The 26,111-nt window shown below is 35.4% G+C and overlaps 1 protein-coding gene and 1 pseudogene across 8 annotated transcripts in view; one reads left to right on the forward strand and one right to left on the reverse strand.

The window, feature by feature from the left end:
* The window catches only part of KANSL1L (KAT8 regulatory NSL complex subunit 1 like), a 149,888-nt gene that overhangs the window by 50,940 nt on the left and 72,837 nt on the right, over nucleotides 1–26,111 (reverse strand). For all 8 annotated transcript variants that reach the window (XM_009444180.5, XM_516062.9, XM_016950419.4 and 5 more), the window contains exons 5-6: nucleotides 25,482–25,603; nucleotides 3,011–3,215 (exon numbers count right to left, since the gene is read on the reverse strand). In XM_009444180.5, coding sequence (XP_009442455.1) covers nucleotides 3,011–3,215; nucleotides 25,482–25,603 — 327 coding nt within the window. The remainder of the gene's footprint in view (nucleotides 1–3,010; nucleotides 3,216–25,481; nucleotides 25,604–26,111) is intronic.
* LOC104005358 (large ribosomal subunit protein eL6-like) lies at nucleotides 14,428–16,521 on the forward strand (annotated as a pseudogene).

Raw genomic sequence — 26,111 nt, forward strand, 5'->3', positions numbered from 1 at the left:
ATGGTTTCAGGATGAAACTGTTCCACTTCAAATCATCAGGCTTTAGATTCTCATAAGGAGCACACAACCTACATACCTCAGATGCACAGTTCACAATAGGGTTTGAGTTCCCGTGAGTTCCCGCCACTGATCTGACAGGAGGCAGAGCTCAGGCGGTAATGCTCGCTCAGCTGCTGCTCACCTCCTGCTGTGTGACCTATTTCTAACATGCCACGGACCAGTACTGGTCTGTGACCAGGGGACTGGGGACCCCTGCTTTAAGATCATGCAAATCTTGTTCCTCATCAAACCTCTCCTCAATCCTGACCCCAGAGTTATACCCATTAATGATTCTTGTCCAATCAATCTTTACTATGATGATTGCAAAATGATTCTCTAATTTGACTGTTTATTCCACATTTCTTAATCAGCATCCTAGCATATGGAAAAGTTTTCCTTCTCACCAATTTATCTATCATCAGTATGGACTCATGAGTTCCTATTTTTTCAACGGTTCAATATTGTCCTTATTTATTTTGATGCCAAATAGTCCTAGATTTGGCCAGTAGGGGCGTCTTCAAGCTAGCTTCTGTGTTCTTTCAACATGTCTTTATCATTTTTTTAAACACTTCCTTGCTTTCTGTTAACATTACGATGTTCCAGGATAATCATACCTTTTCTTCCCCAGCCCTGGAGACCAGCCATTTCTCCAGAAATCCCCGATTCCTTTTAGTAGGAAATGGTATTAGAAAACAAAATATGAGTTCCAGACATACTGATTACTTATCAGGATAAGTCTGAGTCTACATCTGTGCTGTCCAATTTGGTAGCAATTACCCATGTGTGGCTACTTAAATTAAAATAAAAACAAAATAAATTAAATATTCAGGATGGGCACAGTAGCTCACACCTGTAATCCCAGCACTTTGGAAGGCTAAGGCAGGAGGATCACTTGAGCCCAGGAGTTCAAGACCAGCTTGGGCAACATAGCGAGATGTCTAAAAAAAAAAATGGAAAAGAAAAAAAAAACTCAGTTCCTCAATTACATAAGCCATGTTTCATGTGCTCAATAGCTACATGTGTCTAGGAGCTACCATATTGGACAGTATAGATTTATAGAGCATTTGAATCATTACAGAAAGTTCTATGGTTCTCAAGACTTTCCATAAAGAAAAAAAAGAAAGTTCTATGGGATATGGAATATCACTATTCTAGACCACTGCAGTAGGCAAATCTAGGAAACACACACACACACACACACACACACACACACACACACACACACAGAGTTCCAATTCTCTATTGCCTTTTAAATATTTTCCTATGTTCCACTTGGTTAATTCTTTAACACATTAAACAATTATTTATTGAGCACATTCTATCAGACAGGTCTTCAAGGCCCTGCAGATCTGGAAATAAAAAGATACAGCCCCTATTCTCTGAAAACATAACATACTTTTTTCTGAAAAGTCGGAAAAGAAATGATTATAAAATAGTATAATAAATTCCAGCTCAGCAAGGTTAAAACAGGGTGCTATAACAATATATATGCCATTCTGGGCATGTCAAGGAAGGCTTCCTGAGAGAAATGACATTTAAATTAAGTTTAGAAAGGTAAATAATTATTGGGCTGACAATATGGGAGATAAGCTGAGGGTAACAGAATTTGCTATTCTCCATCACTTTTTTCATCTTTGTTCCAATTATTCACTTAAAATCCTTTCCTTCTCTTCACCATAACCTTCAAAACTCTGCTTGTCTTTCAAAACCCATCTTTTCTATATATTTCCTAATACCTCTAACCTTACAAACCCTGAAATATACTGTCTTTACTGACTTCCGGCTCACAAAAGGTTTGGTTTATTTTTGTTGCTATAAATGTTTATAAAAAGAACATGGGCTTTGGAATCAGATTTACTGCCTCAGCCTCCCTAGTGGATGGGATTACAGGCACCGCCACCACGCTGGGCAAATTTTTGTATTTTTCATGCTGGGCTAATTTTTGTATTTTTAGTAGAGATGGGGTTTCGCCATGTTGGCCAGGCCAGTCTCGAACTCTTGACCTCAAGTGATCCCTCTGCCTTGGCCTCCCAAAATACTGGGATTACAGGCATAAGCCACCGCGCCGGGCAGGAAAAGTCTTTCAATGAAAGCTAATTTGTCAGAATCCACATTCCTATTTATAACTGGACCCTGATAAAAGAGCTTAAAATTGTTTCCTAATAAAACAAAGCATCTTTATTTTAATAAACATATTTAAATAGATAACGTAATGATAATCAGAAACAATATTAAATAGTAGTATCAATAATTTCTTTCCTTTGATATATTAAGAAATCTAACGTTAATTGTCAGGGGGAAGCATATCCAGCAAGAACTAGAGATAACTTATTTTGCTTTTCATCACAGCTGGTTTAGAAGTACACTAAAGGAAGTATACCCATTATTTTGTTCACACATGAAAAATATGTTTTACAAAATGAATGTTTCTAATGAAGTATACTTAATTTGTAAAAATTGTAAGCATGAGCATCTAAAACTGTATTGCTTATGTTCTAGAAGAAGGAAAAGGAGCACTCAACAAGATTAATAAATATCAAACCTAAAAAGGAAAGCAACGTTACTTCTTCCAAAATAACTGACAGCTGTGCAGATTTTCTTCTTCTGAGCAAATATTTATGAGACAAATATGTAGTACATTTGTGTTTACCCTCTTATCTTTGACAGTACATTTTAAAAATCATCTTGAAATTTCATTTTCTCTCAAATTAGTTTAGGCATAATAGATCTTTAAAAAAACTGGGGATGTGAGAAGTTTCAGAGTACACTGCTTGCAATGTTTAAAAAATTACTAAAGCCCACTTTAGTATTATTAATATCTACTATATCATTTTTAAACTATATTTGTAAGTTTTCTACATGTAATTATTCAAAATAAGTGTTATTCTAAATAACAATCTACATCTTCTCATGCATGAAATATGCTGATGGTGAATCTTTGATCATGTTTTCTTCCCAAAGGCAGCCTTACCTGTGGAGTCCAATAAAAAGTAGGGCTCAATCTGTACAGTTTTCGTTTGTGGAAACTCTGAAGTGGCCTTGTTCGGGCTGATGTACTCATGAAAGTCAAGGATGAAGATTTCAATCTTGTCCTGTCTTTTCTCTTTTTCTTACTGTGCTTCTGGTTAAGTAACCAGCTACTGGAGGAAGACAGCTCATCTAAATTCTCTGATGCACTGAAATGCCATGAAATAATTAGGGGGTGGGAAGGGAAACAAAACAAACAAAAAAGACAAAGAAAACTAAATGTAAATTGCCTTGATCTATTATGACAGAAAAGTATTAATTTTAACCAATTTTGTGGTAACAATTGGTAAAATATTTTGTATTAACGGGAAATTACATATTCAAGTTGTGAAAACCATCTTTACATCTATTTTCTCCTGCAAAACAAATATACCATAAGTTAGAAAATGCTCATGAGTTTACTAGTGTAATGTAATTGCTCATTGTAAAACAATAATTCATGTCAATTACAGTATTTTAACTATTTACACAAAATTCTTTTTGTGTATGATGAAAATACATAGATTACAGGTTTTTAAAAGAACTAAAGTCATCACTCCATTATTAGTTTCTGTTTTTTTTGGGTTTTTGTTTTTGTTTTTTTTTTTTGAGATGGAGTCTCACTCAGCTGCCCAGGCTGGAGTGCAGTGGTGCGATCTCGGTTCACTGCAACCATCGTCTCCTGGTTTCAAGTGATTCTCCTGTCTCAGCTTCCCAAGTATCTAAGATTATAGGCACCTGCCATCATGCCTGCTACCTGCTAGTTTTCATATTTTAGTAGAGATGGGGTTTCACCATGTTGGCCAGGCTGGTCTTGAACTCCTGACCTCAGGTGATCTGCCCATCTTGGCCTCCCAAAGTGCTGGGATTACAGGCATGAGCCACTGCACCTGGCTATTAGTTGCTCTTATATAAGCACTACATATTAATAACATTTCAGTGAATTTTGAAACAGAGCTGTAACCCTACTACATTTTAGGATTTTTAAAAAATTTCCAATGTTGCAGAAACAACAACTATAAAATAAATGAAATAGATCACCTAAGCTACACATGAAAAGAGCATAATTTTATATTTATTCTTTATATTATTTTTTAAAAATTATATTTAAATATTTCAAATATTTTACAATATCAGAACATCAGGAGGATGATAACCCTCGTTGCCACATAAATTTAACTTCATTTATACTATCATATTATATATACAATAATTAAGCTTTTCAGGCCCTACAAGGTACCAATTTTAACCTTAGTTATGTAGACAAAAGCTAGTCAATTTAGTATTCTAATATTAACAAATGAATCTGCTATTATGTGATACTGCTGTTCAATATATAAGTTCTAAATATGCTATTTGGTTCAAGTAGAATTGGTGTTTACCAGTAAATATAAAATATGGTTTTTCTATAGCAGTATTGTTTTTGAATCATATTTATGGCTACTATAAAATATTATATTAGCTTGTGGATAAAGTAAATAATTCAAGAATGCTTTACATAGTAATAAGAAACCAGAAATAAAGGTGTCTGAATGGCTTGTGTTGGTAAAACTAAATAGAATAATTAAATATGGCATTTGGTGACTATCATACATTCAACAAATACATAATTGATTATGCACTACTGGCCAGACCAATATAGAAAAAAGGAGTTGATGACAACTACCTCACTTTTAAAATATTAAGTCTCCAGAGAGCTCTAGCAAGAATGCTTTAAGTCTCGGTAAATAAAAGGTTCTAAAAATCTTTCATCATGTTGATGGCTAGGAAAGATTTAGGGTATAATGCTTCTCTCAAATTAACAGGTCCAATCTCACAGCTAGATTTTATTTTCTGTCATATCAAGGGGAAGTAGAAGGCATACAGGAGAGCCAATATGAAGTTAGGCACTGAACAGGCTAAGTGGCTAGCATAGAAGTGAGTCGAGGTCAAGAAGAAGACAGGTTTCAGTAGGTAGCTGGCATTAGAGGCAGTTAAGTCAGGAGATGTAGGATCCAGGAAGTTAGGAGTAGATCCAGCACCAAAAGAGGTTCTTTGTCCAGCAAGTCAGAAGCACATTTAGGCAGAACTTACACTGGCTCTTAAAAGACATTGCTCAAGGACGTGTCTAGGGAAAATTAAAAGCTTATTCCAGAGCCTGAGACCTACTTAACTAACTTTTACCACTATTTACAACTCCAGTTGTTAATGAGATGTTAGCTTTCCCCTCCCCATGGAAGGCTTCGCCCAAAGAAGATGAGCCCTCATCTTATGAAATGAAAGGACACAACTTCTGAACTGGCTAGAGGCTCATAGGCTGGCTTAAAGATAATTGGAAAGCTTATCTTTGTGTCACTAAATGTTATACAGTCATGTGTCACTTAACAATGGGGATACCTTCTGAGAAATGCATCGTTAGGTGATTTTTTATTTGTGTGAACACCATTGAGTGTACTTACACAAACCTAGATGGTAAAGCCTATTACACACCTAGGCTATATGGTATAGCCTCTTGCTCCTAGGCTACAAACCTGTAAAACATGTTACCATACTGAATGCTGTAGGCAACTGTAACATGATAGACATGGTAAGTATTAGTTTATCTAAACATAGAAAAAGTAATGCATTGCTCTACAACATTATCATAGTTACAATGTCACTAGATAATAGAAATTTTTCAGCTTCATTATAATCTTATGGGACCACTGTTGTATATGTGGTCCTTCGTTGACTAGAAACATCATTATGTGGTGCATTACAGTATACAATTTTTAAATTTCTAAGGGGGCTAACATATTACCAGAGGAAAAAAAGTTCAGTTTTATTTCTTTTCTTATGTTCCCATCTGCAGGCAAATTATCCTTAGATTCTAACACTTTCTAATTAATAAGAATTCTTGCAAAGTATCATCAACATCTATCCTCAAATAAATGAATACATGGAAATTTAAAGATGTGAAATATGTTTATTTCACTACTAATCAATGTGCAAACTGCATATTCTCATCAAAGCTAATGTAGTACAAAATCATTTCCATAAATAATGGATGAAGGTTATTGTAAATGGTTATTGTAAACCACTGATAAATTCACTTATTTCACACATTAACAATAATGAGACGGCCCAATCAATTAACCTCATTGAAAGCAAAACATGAGGAAAATCCTGAGAAAATTTTGAGGAAGACAACACAAGCCTGATCCTGTGCCTCTGTAATCTAATGCTTTTTCCCCAGGAGATGATGATTCAGGTAATTAAGTATTGACTAAAATAGGAACCTAATGATATCTGTAAGACAAGGATATCATTAATAAATCAATATAAGAAACCATCATCACACGACATTCTTTTAAAAAAATAAGGTTTATCTCTTTTTAAAAATCTTTCTTTCTTTCTTTCTTTTTTACAGACAGGGTTTCCTTCTGTTGTCCAGGCTGGAAGGCAGTAGTACAATTGTAGCTCACTGCAGCCTCAAACTCCTGGGCTCAAGGGATCCTCCTGCCTCAGCTTTCTGAGTAGCTAGGACTACAGGTGTGCACCACAACTCCTGCCTAAATGACAGTCCTTAAAAAAATTTTTTTAAGTCATAATAAGAAGAGGAGAAGGTCCAGAAGAAAAAGAATATTTCAATAAATGATAAAGCTTAGTGTTCCCACTGAGATTAAAGTGTATCTATGAAACCCTAGAAACTGAGGATGCAACAGGCCACCATCAAATATTGTTGTAGAATAATTATCAAAATATAATTATCGGCTGGGAGCAGTGGCTCACACCTGTAATTCCAGCACTTTGGGAGGCCAAGGCGGGCGGATCACTTGAGGTCAGGAGTTCGAGACCAGACTGGCCAACATAATTAAACCCCGTCTCTACTAAAAATACAAAAATTAGCTGGCCCTGGTGGCCCATACCTATAATCCTAGCTACTCTGGAGGCTGAGGCAGGAGAATCGCTTGAACCTGGGAGGCAGAGGTTGCAGTGAGCTGAGATTGAGCCCCTGTAGCCTGGGCAACAGAGTGAGACTCTGTCTCAAAAAAAAAAAAATATGTATGTGTATATATATATATATATGGTTATCATTGTACTTCTAAAAAAGCAAGCTTACAAGTGGGAGAGAACCAGCTGAAGCAATACATTCCTTTTTTTTTTTTTTTAGATTTCTAACTGGAAGCTGGAGAATAATAAAAATCTTCCAAATGATGTAGTTTAGATCCTTTGGGTTGCAGGCATATAACATAACTTGTTCTGAAAAGGAATTAAATAATTGAGGATGGGGAAGTAGTGAGAGTGGGTTTCAGGCTTATACCTTTCTATATTTCCCTGGCCTCCTCCGTAATCCAAGCTATCTTGTACCAGGGTTACTCAATAGCCTTGAAACTGGTCTCCCTCATCCACATTTTCCCCTCTAGTCCCTTCTATACCAATTATTTGGAAAGAACAATCTGATCCTGTCATACCTGCCCTGCCACCCTACAACACACACACTCACACGCGTGCACGCACGCACGCACACACACACACTGCTTAAAATCTTCCAACATCCTCCCATTGCTCTTGAAAGACTTAAATCCTTAATCTTTTAAAAGGCCCTGATAGGTCTGGCCTCTGCCATAGTTCTCTTGCCTCATCTTGCATGATGCTTTCCCTTGTCTCATCTTGCATGATGCTTTCCCTTGTTCTCTGTGTTCTGAGAAAGAAAACAAATTTTTAATCTGAGAAATTCAAGTCCCTTTAAATTACCAGGCCCAGAGAAGCATTAAAATGTGACATGGCATGCCTATAGTTCTGGCTACTCAGCAGGCTGAGGCAGGAGGATCTCTTGAGCCTAGGAGTCTGAATCCAGCCTGGGCAACAAAGCGAGACCTTTTCTACAAAAATAAAAAATAAACAAACAAAAATGTGACAGCAGTCATGTCTTGCTCCCCGCTTGAGCTAAATACCTAACTCTTGAAGCCACTTGCTATGTGGGCTGTAGACTAACTGACACCAAGTAGCCAAAACATACCATACACTAGACACCTTAACAAACTATAGTTCAACAACATATAGCCAATTAGTAATCAATGTTACTTTTGTAAACCAGTAAGAATTCATGTCAAACATAAATTTGTATCAGCCCCTTTTGTGGGCTTAGACAAAGTCCCTTGTCCCTTTTTGCCTTTAAAAATCTGCTTGTGGCTGGGCATGGTGGCTCATGCCTGTAATCCCAGCACTTTGGGAGGCTGAAGCAGGTGGATCACTTGGGGCCAGGAGTTTGAGACCTGCCTGGCCAACATGGTGAAACCCTGTCTGTACCAAAAATACAAAAATCAGCCAGGCGTGGTGGTGCATGCCTGTAGTCCCAGCTACTTGGGAACCTGAGGCATGAGAATCGCGTGAACCAGGGAGGTGAAGGTTGCAGTGAGCCAAGACTGTGCCACTGCACTCCAGCCTGGGCAACAGAGTAAGACTGTGTCTCAGAAAAACAAAACAAACAAACAAAAAAACACCTGCTTGTAACAAAGGCCAAATGGAGCACTTCCCAATGTTTCCCAGGCTGCAGTCCTCAACCTTGACCCAAATAAAGTCTCTATATTAATTCTGCCTCATTTTCTTTCCTTAGGTTGACATTTCCAACCATACTGCTTCCTTTCTTTATAAATAATTCACACTTCATACTGTATAAGATCTACATGTTATTTTTGCTTCCTAGAATCTTCACACATCCTCTTCACTACATAATTTCCAATAATCATCTAACTCTCAGATCCAAAGTCAGTTCCTTGGGGAAGTTTTCTAGCTCCTGCATGATCTCCCTCCAAAGACTAGGTCAAATTCCCTGAGCTCTGAAACGTGAGCACTCACTATTCACCTCTCCTTCCTAGCATTTTCATAGTGATAATTTTATATTTATTTGCATGATTATCTGATTAATCTGTCTTCCTTTCTAGACTGTCAGTAGTGCAGGGACTGTGTCTATTTTGTTTATCCTTGCATCAGAAATTCCTGATATTATGCCTTACATATAGCAGATACACAATGATTATTTGTTGAGGGAATGGAGAAATACTGTACATACACATATGTTGTCAGGTTTATCATTCCAGCCCTGGGTTTAGTACAGCATATGCATCACACACACTACACCTAAATAATTAGTTTGGTGAATAAGTAAATGTTAAACATTTTAGTCTAAGAGCCAAAGAAGCTCTATTAAATAGAAGGCTACAAGACAACTTTAAAAAAAGATATATATTTTCACTGCCTTGAAGTTTCCTTCTAAATCTGACTCTTTGGTTTACAAAGTTAGGGTTTTTTGTTTTTCAGACAGAATCTCATTCTGTCTCCCAGGCTGGAGTGCATCTGGTATGAACACAGCTCACTGCAGTGTCAACCTTCTTGGCTCAAGTGATGCTCCTGCCTCAGGCCTCTGAGTAGCTGGGACTACAGGTGCATGCCACCATGCCTGGCTAATTTTTTATGTTCCATACAGACAGAGTCTCGTCAAATTTCTTGGATGGTTTGGAACTCCTGGGCTCAAGCGATCCTTCCGTCTCGGCCTCCCAAAGTGCATATTCCATTTTGATGAAATACTGTAATGCTGATAATTTGTAAGGATGCATTTACCATCCAATCAGAAAGATTACAACATGATAGATGACTGCTTTGGAAAATGCTGCTACTTAATGATATGTGATAAAAAATGCTTTTAGACATTTGGAATCTAAGACATGTACTAAACTACATTCAGCACTCGATGTCAAGCACAGGAAAAGAAAATTCAAAGATCTTCAGCATAGGAGTGTGAAAGATCCATATCCTTAAGATATCCTCAAAAGCCAGGAATTACTCATAGTAAGAAGGTCATAAATAAAAAATTCCCTTGTATACCAGGACAATGATTAACTGAAGAGCTATACTTTATGGAAAAATAGACCAATACCAGCACATGCTAAACTAATGGCCTCCATCTTTTCATATTACCACTTCATGGTGCATATGTCCTGCCCTTTGCTTCAAAATACACTATGGAGCCAAGGAAACTAAGTTCAAGGAATAGCAGCAAATAGGGACTTATTCAACATACAATTTAAAACTATTGTTTTAAGTCAGTGGTTTCTAACATTTCCCCCACATTCACACCATTCTCAAATTAAACTACTTAAGTAAAAGTAGAAATAAACTCTGAAGAAAATTAGAATGTGCATTCTCACAGAGATTATGGTAGTTTCCTAGGTGTCCCCCTCCACCCATAAAACTATACACAAATGCCCACACCCACTAAACTGGGTTGAATAGTGTCTCCTCAAAGCTCATGTCTACCCAGAACCTCAGAATGTAACATTATTTGGAAATACTTGGCAAATGTGATTAGTTAAGATGAGGACACACTGGATGAGGATGAGCCCTAAATCAAATCAGTGATTTCCTTACAAGAAGAGACACACAAAGAAAGAATGCCATGTAAAGATAGAGGCAGAGTTTGGAGTGATGTGTGTATGTCTTACAAGGAAAGTCAAGGAACTGCAGGCAACCACCAGAAGCTAGGAAGAGGCAAAGAAGGATTCCCTAGAACCTTCACAGGAAGTATGATCTTGACACCTTAATTTTGAACTTCTAGCCTCCAGAACTGTGTAATAAGAAACACCTGTTATTTTAAGCCACACAATTAGTGGCTTAAAATACAGCGGCCCTAGGAAACTAATATATCCATAAATATATGCACCTAAGAATCATAGTTATTGCATGACTTCTAATCTCTATTTCAAGTTTCTCCTTTTCCAGTTGGAAGTCCTTTGATGAATTCAACCTATTGTAACTAAGGTAGGCAGCAACCTTTTCCATACTTTCCCTGCTACACAAAGTCCTGCCAATATCTGAATTTATTACCTCCTTTATCCTTGATAGTACTGGGAGATACGAATGCATCACATATTCAGATAACCCAATGGCATTTAGGATGGCAGTAATCAAATTTGGGTGGATCACGAGGTTAGGAGATCGAGACCATCCTGGCTAACATGGTGAAACCCCGTCTCTACTAAACATACAAAAAAATTAGCCGGGCGAGGTGGTGGGCATCTGTAGTCCCAGCTAATTGGGAGGCTGAGGCAGGAGAATGGCATGAACCCGGGAGGCAGAGCTTGCAGTGAGCCGAGATCATGCCACTGCACTCCAGCCCTGGGCGACAGAGCGAGACTCCATCTCAAAAAAAAAAAAAAAAAAAAAAGTAAGAAACTAATAAAAAATAAGACTTAAACTTAATAGGAGGATTATTTATCCTCCAATTGGCAAAAGTAAATACCTCTCTCAAATGATCAAATAGATCAAGATCTGGCATTGCCTGGTATAGAGAAAACAGTTCCTAGACCATTTCCCTTACTCTGGGTAATAAGTAGAGAAACTACACCTCTTACTCAAAAATGGAAGTCTCTTCAACTCTAACAATAAGAAAATGTGTTGTAGTACACTGTAAAATGACATTCTTTAAAAATAAGATGTAGTATCTAAAAAAATTAAGGCTGGGCGCAGTGGCTCATGCCTGTAATCCCAGCACTTTGGGAGGCCGACACAAGCAGATTGCCTGAGGTCAGGAGTTCGAGACCAGCCTGGCCAGCATGGTGAAACCCCGTCTCTACTAAAAATACAAAAATTTGCCAGGTGTGATGGCGGGCACCCGTAATCCTAGCTGTTCAGGAGGCTGAAGCAGGAAAATCGCTTGAACCCAGGAAATGGAGGTTGCAGTGAGCCGAGATCGCACCACTGCACTCCAGTCTGGGCAACAAGAGCGAGACTCCGTCTTAGAAAGAAAAATTAAGATCCATCTTACTGTAGGTACTGAAGTGGGAAATAACTATTTTAAGTATAAAAAGCTTCAGATATAATATTAACTGAAAAAGATATAAAATTACTTCTAATAGATCTAAACTATGAAAAGACTATATTAAAAAGATGGCAAGAAAATATACTCTGAGCAATATAGTGATTTCTTTTTTTTTTTTTTTTTTTCTCTTTTTTGAGACACAGTCTCACTTTGTCACCAGGCTGGAGTGCATTGGCACGATCTCGGCTCACTGCAACCTCCGGCTCCCAGGATCAAGCAATTCTCCTGCCTCAGCCTCCCAAGTAGCTGGGACTACAGGTACGTGCCACACGCCGAGGTAATTTTTGTATTTTTTAGTAGAGATGGGGTTTCACCATGTTGGCCAGGATGGTCTCGATCTCTTGACCTCATGATCCACCCGCCTCGGCCTCCCAAAGTGCTGGGATTACAGGCGTAAGCCACCATGCCCGGCCTTTTTTTTTCTCTTTTATTAGGATGTCTAATACATTTTGAAATGGCTATTGAAAATAAAAGAGACTTAGGAGACATAATAACCAAATGTAATTTATGGACTTCGGATACAGGTTTTAACAGATTAATCATAAAAAGATAATTTTGAGACAAGCAGAAATTTGAATATGGATAGAGAATTTCAAGACTAACAAATTATGGTTAACAGTATTAAATGTGATAATAAAGTGGTAGGTATGTTAAAAGGCTTATCAATGAAATATAAAGAACTATTTATAGTTAAAATAACAATCACTAGAAACTGCTTTACAAATGCCTAGAAAAAGAAAGTGTGTCAGGAAAAGGAATAACAAAAGAATTAGCAAAATTTTGAAAACTGTTAAAGCTGAGAATATGTGGGTTCACTTTACTATGCTTTCTATATGTCTGAAGTTTTCCACAATAAAAGTAGATGGGGGAAAAGACCAATTATTACAGAACTATCTGCCATTCTTATCTCTGGCTCTTAACTTAAAGTGGGACTTTTTAACACATAAAGGCAAAGAGACGAGGAAACCAATATGATAGCCATACTTTTCTACCTGATAATTGAGACATAAAGTTTGTCAAATATTTGTCTGATCTGAGACACTTACAGATAATTTCTATTTTATATTTTAAGGAAAACAAAAATACAAAAAAACTTGAATAAAAGCTGAAATATTTTTCAAAATCCCATCTTCTCAACAGAAATATAGTTTTCATTTATACCCGTCACATCTTTTTTCTATAAAATCATACTGTACTATAATTTTAGTGTCCTCATTTTTCCACTTAATATTTCAATATAAGCATGTTTCCATATGATTATATATTTTCTACATACATAATTTTGTATAGTTACATGATATTAGATCTAGTGGTTGTACCACAATTTATTAATATATTCACTTATGTAATATTAGCTTTTAGGCTTATATTAGAGTTACAAAGGAAAAAGTAAACTATGTATATATTTATTGTAATTAAATATTAATAATTATTATATATAATATTGTCATTCACAGGAATCCAAAATTATACTGAAAACATCAACTTAGAATATGCTTCTAACAAACAATGTTTTCTCATAATTGAGAAGTGACTATTGAAAATATTGAGGGTAAAAAATTTACTTTTTATGTGATTAGTTTGCCAGCCTGACTGCAGTTTTTCAATTATGATATCCAATTAAGAAAGGATAGTTGCATGTCACATGAGATAATTATCATTAGTAGAAATAAATAGCATGGCAATAATTCATCGGAATTTAATTTCATGTCATATTCTGGGACTCATTAAAGCAAAAACAAAACAAACAATGACAAAAATCTAGACACTATTTCAAGTAGGAATTCACTTTCTCAAAGATAATACCCCATGGGATAAACAAGGATTAATTTATAACATTTTATCTTCATTTTAGAGTATGAGATCTGAAAACCAAAAACTATCCCTATGATAATAAAATGTAATGCTTCATTTGTTTGAAGACTCAATCTTCTTAGTTGCACAGTTCCTGGTGAGTCATCTGAGACCATACTGCCAAGATTAATAAAGCTAAAAAAAAAAAAAACTCTTGACACTTTTCTAGGAGATATTGTTATTAAATAAAAGATAGGAGTTAGTAATCAATAAATAGCAAGTGTGCAAACATGCCCTGGGAAATAATTAACCAGGTAAGTTTACTTTAAATGCACTGTGAGGACAGATCATTACCATTAATACTTAAAATTATGAAGAATTCATATTTAAGTATGAGTTAATACTTAAATACTTAAGAGAATTATATCAAACAAAAGTTCTATATGATCCACAAAAATTAGTATACAAACAGAATGAGGCTAACCTTTAAAAATTAAAAATTTAAATTTCTTCTAACCTAATTATATACAAAAATTATGATATAATGTGATATAAAGCTATAATAAGCATGCTTTATTAGAAGAACTGTAACATTTCATTTATGAGTTTCCTTATCTGGCAACATCAACTATATATATAGAATGTAGCTGAAATGTTTAAAAGGCCTTTAAATAACAAAAAGAGATCTCAGTAAGTTTATGCATGAAATTTCACTCCTGTTCCTTTTTTTTTTTTTTTTTTTTGAGACAGGATCTTGCTCTGTCACCTAGGCTGGAGTGCGGTGGCATGGTCATGGCTCACTGCAGCCCTGACCTCCTGGGACCAAGCAATCCTCCCACCTCAGCGTCCCAAGCAGCTGAGACCACATGCATCAACACATCTGGCTCACTTTTTTTATTTTTGTAGACATGGAGTCTTCCTATGTTGCCCAAGCTGGATTTGAACTGCTGGTGATCCTCCTGCATCAGCCTCTCAAATTATTGGAATTAACAGGCATGAGCCACCATGCCTGGCCATCCTCTTGTTGCTTTTAAGAGAGGCCTTCTCTCTTACAGATTTTTTTAAATATCTCTTATTACAGAGACATCTATGTCATCTATCACATTGGTTATCTGATTTTCTAGTCCAGAGTCAAATTAGGAAGAGAAGCAGAACTGCAGGAGACAGCCACGAAAGTAACAAATAGAATATCAATCTGACTATAGGGAAGAAAAAATATGTTAAGTACAAAATATTCCTTATGAATGCTGAGTATGGGCAAGAAATCATGAACAACATTTCATTCATTCAACAAATATTAATTCATGCCCATGATGTGACTCTCTGATCCAAGTACTAAGGAAAACAACAGTTCAGTAAGATAGACCAAAAAATTCTTACTCTCCTGAAGCTTATGTTCAAGTCCAGGAAGACAGATAATAAGCACGTAAAAAATTAACAAAATAACATCACATTTGTTACCTCATTTGATCTTCACAACACAACCCAGAAAACAGGCTGTTCTCATTCTATCTAATTCAGATTGCTGTGCAGGATCACAATACTACCAATTGGTCAATTTGGGACTGAACCGTGATCTAATTCCAAAGTAATATTCTTAACAATAAAAATTTTCTTCATAGCACTTGATCAAGGTTTAAAATTATACATTTGTGTGATCATTTAGGTGGTGTCATTTTTTTTTTCACAACTAGACTTTATATCACAAAGATAGAAATTCCATCTGGTTTTGTTCATTATCATATACCTGGTATCCAATCCAAATGCCTGGCACACAGAAGTCACTCAGTAGGTACTAGTTAATTATTCAGTGAATTGTTTTATAGATATACAGGTATTTATCTCAGTAACCCCTGAGAATGTTATCATGGTGGTGAACCTGAGTTATCAAAAAAATTAAGTTCAGCTCTTTCCCATCTTACAAGATGGCAGGTGAAAAAGTTGAGAAGCCGGATACTAAGGAGAAGAAGCCTGAAGGCAAGAAGGCTGACACTAGTGGCAAGGTGAAAAGGGGTAACTGCAAGGCTAAAAATCCAAAGGCCGAAATCCTGTCAATTGTCAGAAGAATTGGCAGATATGCCCGATCTGCTATGTATTCTAGGAAAGACATGCATAAAAGGAAATACTCACCCAATGAATCCAAGATTGAAAACAGAAAGAGGTTCTTGCAGCCATTAGAAAATCAGTTGGCGGTGACAAGAACAGTGGTACCCAGGTGGTTAAACTTCACAAATTGCCTTGATATTATCTTAGGGAAGACGTGCCTTGAAAGCTGTTGAGCCACAGCAAATAACTGCAAGCCAGTTAGCATGTGAGAAAACTGCAAGCCAGCTCCCAGGAGCATTCTGATCATCCTCACTGGCCGCCACAGAGGCAAGAAGGTGATTTTCCTGAAGCAGGTGGGCATTGGCTTGTTACCTGTAACTGGATCTCTGGTCCTCAGTCGAGTTCCTCTACGAGGAACACACCAGAAATTTGCCATCGCCACCTCCACAAAAATTGCTCTCAGCAATATGAAATCCTCAAACATACTGATGCTTACTTTAAGAAGCAGCAGCTGTGGAAGCCCAGACATCAGGAAGGTGGGGTTTTCAACACCAAAAAAGAGACATATGAAATTACAGAGTAGTGTAAGATTGATCAGGAAGCTGTGGACCTGCAAATGTTACCAACAATCAAAGCTATTCCTCAGTTCCAGGGCTACCTGCAATCTGTGTTTGCCCTGATGAATGGAATTTACCCTCACAAATGGGTGTCCTAAATTTCTTAAGCAGAATCTCATTAAATGACTGATACATTTTGGGGAGAAAATTAAGTTCAATACCACCCAAAAAAGGCAATGTGTAATACATTTTATTTAAACAATTCTTCCCAAACAGTTTAATTGAAAAAGTTTTTGGAACTTAAGTGGAACCCACAATCCTCTTACTGTCACGGATACCTCTTTCCATATAGTTTCTAGGGTAGGGTTTGAAGTCACTAAGACACATTGAGTACAGTAATTTCTCTCTATTTACCAATTCTCTTGATTTAGGCTAACAAAATTATTACATCCAAAAGAGCAAAACAGTGATGTTATAAAGATATACATATTAGGTTGGATTGGAACCCTTATGTTTTTACTGTGTATTTGTTTGAAAAAATAGAATTCCTTAAAATAAATATTTAAAATGGAAGAATATTAACACTAGTAACTACTTTAGAAAATATGTTCCATTAAATTTAAAATAAAGAAGTGAGGTGTAAAGAGATTAACACGCCTGCCCAAGTCACAAAATGTCTAAGTAAACAAAATATATAAAAGTTGTGTATTCTCATAACTACTTTGCCCTCAAGCCACTAAATTATAAAAACACTACAATTGATTAAAAATAAAAAGTTAAAATCTTTTTGGGGGGAGGGGCGTGGGGGAGATTAAATGTCCCAAGATGGTCTTTTGAGGAGATAGATTTTTGTATGAGAATAAAACCCAAAGGTGTGTTTATGCTAATTTTTAGAGTGCTTGATTTAGTTACGGAGTCCCAAAGGCAAGTAGACCAAAGGCAAGAAAGAAAACAACTTCCCAAGAGATGACGGAAAAATAGTGCCTCATTGACTTCTAGTAACTGTATAATGAATGTCTTTAGTAACAGCTGGCCTACTGTGCCATCTACACAGTTGTGTGCAAAGGGATACCTACAAATGCCCTCAAATCCTTATCCTAATTCAGGCCACACTGAAGCACTTTTTTTAAAGAGTAAGAATAGCTGAATCAACGACTAGTATACTATCTAAGATAAGAAATAAATAAGACTATATCTAAAAGTTTAATATACTTTATGTCCTCACATTACAATATCAATGGCTAACATTATTAGGCTGTTTCTTATGTGCCAGGTTTTGTTCTGAGTTTTTATAAATGTTTTATAAAAGTTCTGAGTTTCATTTACTTCTCACACAACCATATACTGTCTCCCAATATCTGGTATGCTTACTGTAAGACATACATTTGAACTCTTGGTCAGTGATCTGTTGAGTAGCATACTACATTTTAACAGGCCCAACATTTACCCTTTAAGGTAATATTATTGTAGAACTTGGATTAGAGGGGACACTGAGTGATTGTCAAATGTGGGTTAAGACTATAGATTTTTTGGAACAGAGAATATAAATATTTAGGCACCACAATAATTTTTAAAATCATGTAAAACAAAGTATATATTATCACAGTAAATTACCAAATGTCCTGCTTTGTTGTTTTTGGGGGGTTTTTGAGACAGGGTCTCACTCTGTCACCAAGGCTGGAGGGCAAGTGGCATGATCATGGCTCACTGCAGCCTCAACTGTCCTGGCTCAAGAGATCCTCCCACCTCAGCTTCCTGAATAGCTGGGACTACAGGTGTGTACCACCATGCCCAGCTAATTTTAAAAAAATTTTGAAGAGATGGGGTCTCACTATATTGTCCAGGCTGGTCTCAAACTCCCAGGCTCAAGTCATTCTCCTGCCTTAGCCTCCCAAAGTCTTGGGATTACAGGCATGAGCCACCATGCCCAGCCGTGTTATTTTTAAATATATCTTTTTACCTATATCTATAAACATTCTGCAACTTCCTATTATTATATTGCTACTATAATATCTAATGTTTGTATTAATTTACAAGTTTCAGCTCAGTGTGTACCTCAAAATTCACAACTAATTTTCAGGTCACAGAGGACAATTAACTGTAGCTATTGGTCCTTTCCTTTAGACATTTTTCACTGCCTTCTAAAAGTATGTAAGATGACTTTTATCAGGAAAGACAGAACAGACATCTGAGATTAAGATAGATTTGACAGATAAAGGGTAAGGATTATAAACTCAACAACTAGATCAGTACCCATCACCAAATTTTAAGATAACATGAAATAAGATTTAATTCTTTTGTTTCCATACCAACAAACTAAATATCACATTCCTGTGGGACTAGTCAAATTTTGTTCATAGGTTTAGGATGAATAATGTCATTTAAGTATTTTTTCAGAACTATGAAGGCAAATGTGACCTCCTATGTGACTATTTTCTATTTATCCTTTTTGAAGTATATAGTTTATATCCTATTTTCTTAACCTTTTAAAAAAATGAAATATAAGATACATATGCATAAGTACTTAAAGCATTTATCTCATTATTTAGCTTGTAAATATGAAACAATAAGTCCCCTTACTCTTCCACTTTCTCATAACCACCACTCACAGGTCAAGAAACAGAGAGAGCATTAGCACTCAGGAAATGCCCCCTCTTATGTGAAGCTCTTCTATTATACTTAATTTAGGAATAATGAAAGCTAAATCAGTACTTTTTTACTGAGATCCTGAATAATTCAAGCACCTCAGTGCAATCTGAATCGATTTCCTCCTTCTGACCTCTATGTTATTGCTGTTATAGACTTTTTTTAGCCCCACAAAACATATTTTACTACTGTTCACTTACACATGCCCATATGGTTACTTACCATTTTATTTGTTCTTGAACCCTTCTTCATCCCAATTTTCCATCCAGATAATATACTACTGCCCAAAGTATATCCTTTATGTTTAGAGTCTACTAGTCTACTCTCCCAGCCTTGGTTTGTCTCAAAATGTTTGTCCTTCACACTCAGACTTGAAAGATGATTTCTCTGTATAGAGTTTCTAGGTAAACAGTTATTTCCTTTCAACATACTAATGGTACCATTCCACTGTACTCTGGCTCCTGTTATTACTATTGAGAAGTCAGCTATCAGTCTAACTATGTTTCAATTAAGATTATGTCTTTCTCCCACTTCTGGTTGCTTTTGGACATTCCATTTATCTTTGTTTTTTCACATTTCCTATATGTCCAGAGGTAGATTTCTTTTTAGTTGTCCTGATCCAAAATCTGTGTTTGGCTTCCTGAATGTGGTGTCTTTCAACAGTTCAAGTAATTTTTCAGTCACTCTCTCTTCAAATATTGCTTCTATTTCTTTCTATAGTGCTTCTTCCACATCTCCAACTAAGTGTCATATTAGACCTTCACACTATATTCTCTACATTTTAAAATGACTCTTCTGTATTTTCCATTGTTTCGTATCTTTTGCTACATTTTGGAACTTTTCTTCTAATACTTCTTCTGTGTCACACATTCTCTCTTCAACTGTGTCCAGTTTGCTGCAGAAACCACTTACTTAGTTATTATATTCAGTATTTTTCAGAAGTCTTATTTAGCCTTTTTCCAAATGTGCTTATGTAACTTGATATAGTTTGTTCCCTGCTGGCATTTTAAGCCTACCTTTTATTTCTATAATCAGGCTACCATTTTAAAGTGATCAGTGTTTGGTAATTCTAATATCTGAAAACTTTATGATCTTTTTTTGCTGTCTGTTGTGCACTCCTTATTCTTACTCTTCTTGCTCTGTCTCCTTATATGTTTGATTATATTTGCCTGTTTGTTAATCCCTGCCCTTGGCAAATTATTCATGAGGATTTCCCTAGGCTAAAAAAGGTGCCTTCCTCCAGAGGAAATCTGCATTTGCCTCTGCCATTCCAGAACCACTTAAAACTAGGGATCTCTTGGATCACTCATTGATGCAAACTTGGACTGAAAATCCATGTAAAAAGTCTCCACCATGATCAGAACATCTCAAAGATAGGTTTTTTTTTTTTTTTTTTTTTTTTAAATCTTCTGCTCTGCTTAGCCCCAAGGCAAATCTCCCTGTGGTCCCTAGTGGTGGGGAAAGGGAAACAGTTTTACTTCTAATGTACCTTTACTGTAATGGCATAGGCCCTGAAAGAGAATGGTCTCTACTAAATACAAAGATTTCATTTCATCTTCCTGCCATGGGCAGAGCCAAGGGCTTTGACCTATGTTCATTTTTGTTGTTGTTGTTGTTGTTGTTTTTGAGACAGAGTCTCACTCTGTCACCCAGGCTGAAGGGCAGTGGCACAATCTTGGCTCACTGCAACCTCAGCCTCCTGGATTCAGGAGATTCTCGTGCCTCAGCCTCCCAAGTAGCTGGGACTACAGGCATGCACCATCACACCCAGTTAATTTTTGTATTTTTAGTAGAGGCGGGGTTTTGCCACGTTGGCCAGGCTGGTCTTGAACTCGTGGCCTCAAGCCATTTGCCCATCTCGGCCTCCCAAAGTGCTGGGATTACAGGCATGAGGAATCTCAACTGGCCTGATTTATCTTCTTATCATTCCACAATCTATTAAATCTTCAGCTTGATTTTGCTGGATTTGGTTTTAGTTTCTCTCCTCCCTTCCCCCAAAAGATATCAAAACTTCAATTTAATTTTGTCTAAATTTAGCTTCAAAAAAAGCAGACTGCTGTGCTTTGCTTACTTTTTGAGCTCTGGCTTTCTCTCAGCTTTTGGCTTGGCAATTAATATTTGCTAATTTCTAATTTTTGAAATAAACAAAATTTAAAAATAGAATTATCACATAATCCAGCAGTTTCACTTCTAGAATACCCAAAACAATTAAAAGCAGGGACTCAAACAGATATTTGTTCATCCATGTTAATAGCAGCCTTATTCACAATAGCCAAGGGACAGAAGCAATCAAATAACTATCCACAGATCAAATGTTGTCTATATAAAAACAGAATATTATTCAGCCTTAAAAAGGGAATTTTAACACACAGGCTATAATGTAGATAAATTTTGATATTATGCTAAGTACAATAAGTTTGTCACAAAAGGACAAACACTATGTGATCCCACTTATACGGTACCTAGAGTAGTCAAATTCATATAGAAGGTAAAGTGGTAGTGGCCAGGAGCTGAAACCAAGGAAGAATGGGAAGTATTGTTTAGTGGATATAGAGTTTCAGTTTGAGAAAATAAAAAAAATTCTGAAGATGGATGGTGATGATGATTACACAACATTTTGATTATATTTAATGCCATTAAACTTACATTTAAAAATAGTAAAAATGGTAAATTTTTGTTATGTATGTTTTATAATTTTGAAAAATACTTATGAGTTTTCTTACCTGCCCATTTATTATAAATACATAAATACATTAATAGTATTTATATGCTTCTGAGAAGTATTTACATGCTTAACAAGGAATCTTCAGAAAGTGCTTTGTGGTTTAAGTGTCAAGTCTGAAATACCATTAAATAGACTAAGCCCTTACTCCTAAAAACCTTTGAATCTGAAAGATGTTTTCTTCATATACAACTACGTGAAGGAAAAATAACAAAGGTATTGGAAAATAGCAAGATATAAGAAATAAAATTAGGCCTCATTTGATATTCTACTCCCAGTGTCAAAAGGCTCATAGAGATCCATTTCACATTACTTCAATCCAGATATCTTTGAATCAAAGCTATTTCATATAATGCTATAATATAAAATTGTATCTCCGATTAATTTTAAAAATCTGTAGTAATATTCTCAAACATGAGTAACATTAAAAAACTAAAATTTGTAGAATTTCACTACTATGTACTTATTTTATAGAAAGTTCAATTAGAGAATATTTAAAAAGTTCAATTCTTAACTAGTTTTATAAGCATTAATTAAGTACTTTTCATTATAAACATATTTATAGTTAAGGGATTAAAAAAAAAAACTTCTTAGAAACCACTAACACCCTTTCCTAGGGGTAGATTACTCAGGCTCCAAAAACAAAGGGGAGAGGAGAGGAGGGGAGGGAAAATGAGAAGGAATAAGGGAAAAGGAAAAATGTTTTACTTGTCAAAGCTCCTCAGGCTCCTTTAACTAGTCTTAACTAGTCTATAATCACCTCAGATTAACTAGTCTATAATCTTAACCAGTCTATAATCACCTCAGAAACAAGTGCATCCACACATATCTTAATCTATTTCATGCTACTCTTAAGGAACAGGCATATTTTTTCCTGTAATAAGATCCCTCCATAACTTTGTGATAAGGTGTTTCTACATTTCTCACCTGTAGCTCCTTCCTTTCCCTTTATTTTAATAAAGATGCTTAAATTTCCTCCATCTTAAAAACAAAATATTTTCTGTGACTTTGTATGTCCCTTTTATTATAGCCTTTAAAATCAGTGGCCTTGAAGAGTAATCTTGACTCCCTCTCTCTACTTCTTCTCCAATTCTCTTATTAATTCACTCTTACCTCTTTCTCCATCATGCTCTTGTCAAAGTCTCTCTTGCCAAAGTCTCAACACATTACTGACAAAACCAACAGATATTTTCAGTACTCTCTTTGGCATACGAAACAATAGACCACGTTTCCTCAAAATTTGCTACTTTTCCTTCAGTGTTATTATTATTCTTATCTGCAATATAGTCTGGTTTCTATGTTTCTGGTTAAATAGATTTATAGATTTTTAAATACATATTATCACAAATTGTGGAATCTTTACAAAACATTTTAATGAAATCAGGAGTCAGGAGTATCCCCCAAAATCTTTTGTTTTACATGGTAGTTTGCTGGTTATCTGGTAACAAAGCACTTATAAAGAGCTATTAAACTTAAAGATAAATTATGCATTTTAGATAACTATCAACTGTTCTAAATTTGATCACTTTCTCTTTGATAAAAAGTAGAGAAAGTATTACATTATCTAGCAAATGTTAGAAAATAAATACCTTTCCTTCAAGGAAAATATGATATTTTGACAACAAATGGAAAAATAAATGCTTTTTGAAACACACATTATGTACCAACTATTTTAAAAAGAGTTCATTGTTGCCAAAAATGTAACTAATTAAAACACGTATCAGCACACTTCAAAAAACGTGAAGAACAAAATTTTTGTCTGCTTTTAAATCTATCAAAACATTTTCATAGGTTTTGAACTTGTTAAAAACTTTCAAAAGCAAACCTTTTCAATTAGGTTGTAGCAACAACTAATTGACATGAGGAAAGACAGTATTCAGTAGCTGATTCCAACAAAAACCTTTGAACTACTAGTAGACAGAATTTAAAAATGTAATTTAGTAAGCATGGCCAATTTTCCATTTCTTTCATTTGGATCTACATATCTTTATGAGGTATCTTTTTCAAGTGTAACAGTTATTAAAAGCCAGTATTCAAACAACTACACACAATTCCACTTTTATTACATAATATTTTATTAAGTAGTTACATGTTTCACCAACCAGACTGTGAGTTATTCACAAGTGAAGACTTCTGTCTTCATATTTGTGTCCCTAGGACTTGACTATGTGGCATACAATAAATAATTATGCAATCAATGCTTTGCAAATGAATGACCAGAAATACAGGCAAGTATATTAAAATGAAAATTCACAAACACATGAACACACACATGTAACTATGTGTGTAACTGTGTAGTACTTGATTAGGTAAACAAAGTATTATCTAAAATGGGATTAGCCCCAAATCACAATGCTTATACACCAATTTGATGTGTTTTATGGGGCAGCTTAAAATACATTCACCTACATTATGACTTTCCTAATTAGGATACGTTCTCATAAATGAAAATATCATAGTTATCCTATACAATATGTAAGAATCTTTACGCTCAACATGTTTTATCACTGATATGAGGAATGAATATAAAGTCGAGAAAAAATAAAGCAAAACCAATAGAACTGTTCCCACAATAGAACAATGGATACATAACTCAACATAAATAAAACAGTAAAAGTATTAAAGATTAGATGTTCAAAATAACCAATTAGAAATAAAAATCAAATGTCAGCTTTTTATTTTTTATTATTTATTTATTTATTTTTTTGGAGACAGAGTCTTGCTCTGTTGCCCAGGCTGGAGTGCAGTGGTGTGATCTTGGCTCACTGCAACCTCCATCTCCCAGGTTCAAGTGATTCTTGTGCCTCAGGCTCTTGAGTAGCTGGTACTACAGGAGCACACCACCACGCCCGGCTAATTTTTTGTATTTTTAGTAGAGACGGGGTTTCTCCATGTTGGCCAGGCTGATCTCGAACTCCTGAGCTCATGAAATCTGCCCACCTCAGCTTTTTATTTTAAGACTTTGTTTACATCCACTAATTTCACAAAGAATTTGATGGCTACTTAGCATAATTTTCACCATGCTATAAATTTTCATTTTATGCTATATTAGAAAGTTATTAAAATAATAAATTATATAATTTTTAACACAAATATTTCCCAAAATTACACTTAGTTCTCTATGGCAATTAAAGCAAAGAAGCCAACATTCCAATTTTATCTGAAAAAAATTAGACAATGCACACATAAAATGATATTCTATTGGTATGTCTTCTAATTTTATCTTCAAAAGGAAAAGTTCTAAGGGAAAAGGAAACAAAGCACAACAAATGCTGTTCCCAAAAAAGGATTAGGATTCATAGTGTATATATTTTTGCTAATATAGATAAATTATTAATGATTATAGGAGTTATTAATTATAGTAAAAAAAAATTACCTTATATAAAGCTAAAATACAAAATGATTAAAACTTAAGCTGAATCTAATGGGTGATAGCTAACAATGTTCTGTGCCTAAACTATATCTAGGGTCTTTTTTCCTCAAAATGCACTGCAATGACAGCATGGAGCTCAAGAATACAAAAGGTACAAAGTGGAAGGTATATTAAATAAGGCAGTACTTCTACAGCAAATGTTATCACCACTATTCTTTTTTTAAGAAACATTATGAAACTTCCCAGAAATCTCTCTCCCTCATTCCTAGATTTATCATTACCTTAATTGTGTAAATTTAATATTATCAAAAAATGCATCCATGGTATATTGATTGTACTCTAGTAGCCCCTAAGGTACAAAAAAAGTAGCTATAATACTTAAAATATCAAAACAAAATCAAAATAAGATAAAATAGGCAAAGTTGAATTTAAAAGCTAAGCTATTCCATTGATACCTACCTCCTGTAAATGCCATTAGCCAGACATTTATGGCTACAGGATTTGGAAGAGAGGGGTGATGAAGTTGGGGACAAGTTGAGAGGGGCAATCAAACTGTTGATGATCTCAGTCAACTGTGCACTCTGCAAGGAAACAGTCAACCTTTTACTACTGCTAAGCAAGAAATGTGAGTTAAAGCTCAGATGCATAGTGCCAATTAATCCTTAACTTCTCATGACACACGTTTTTATTTTAGTAAATATTTTATTTGACAAAGACAATTTATACAACTGATTTTTCCATTTATTACAAATAAATCTATACTTTAAGTACCCATTCTTTTCCATATCCTTTTTTTATTATTGTTCCTTCATCTACCCATCCCATCATCTAACACATTTGAACCCAGCTAACAGCCTTTATATAATATTACCCTTGAGGCAGGAAAATTAATAATTAAAAATCACAGATACAATTTATTAAGTGCCTACTATGTGCCAGGCATTATATTAGGCACCACACGTAGAATATTTCAATCTTTACAACTAACCAGCAAAGAAGATAATATTAGAGGTACTGACATCACTATTATTAATAACAGAACAGATGAGTAAATTCTAGCAAAGAAAAAAAGATTAAGTAGCTTGATCA

Source organism: Pan troglodytes, chromosome 13 (assembly GCF_028858775.2).
Source record: "Pan troglodytes isolate AG18354 chromosome 13, NHGRI_mPanTro3-v2.0_pri, whole genome shotgun sequence".
NCBI lineage: Eukaryota > Metazoa > Chordata > Mammalia > Primates > Hominidae > Pan > Pan troglodytes.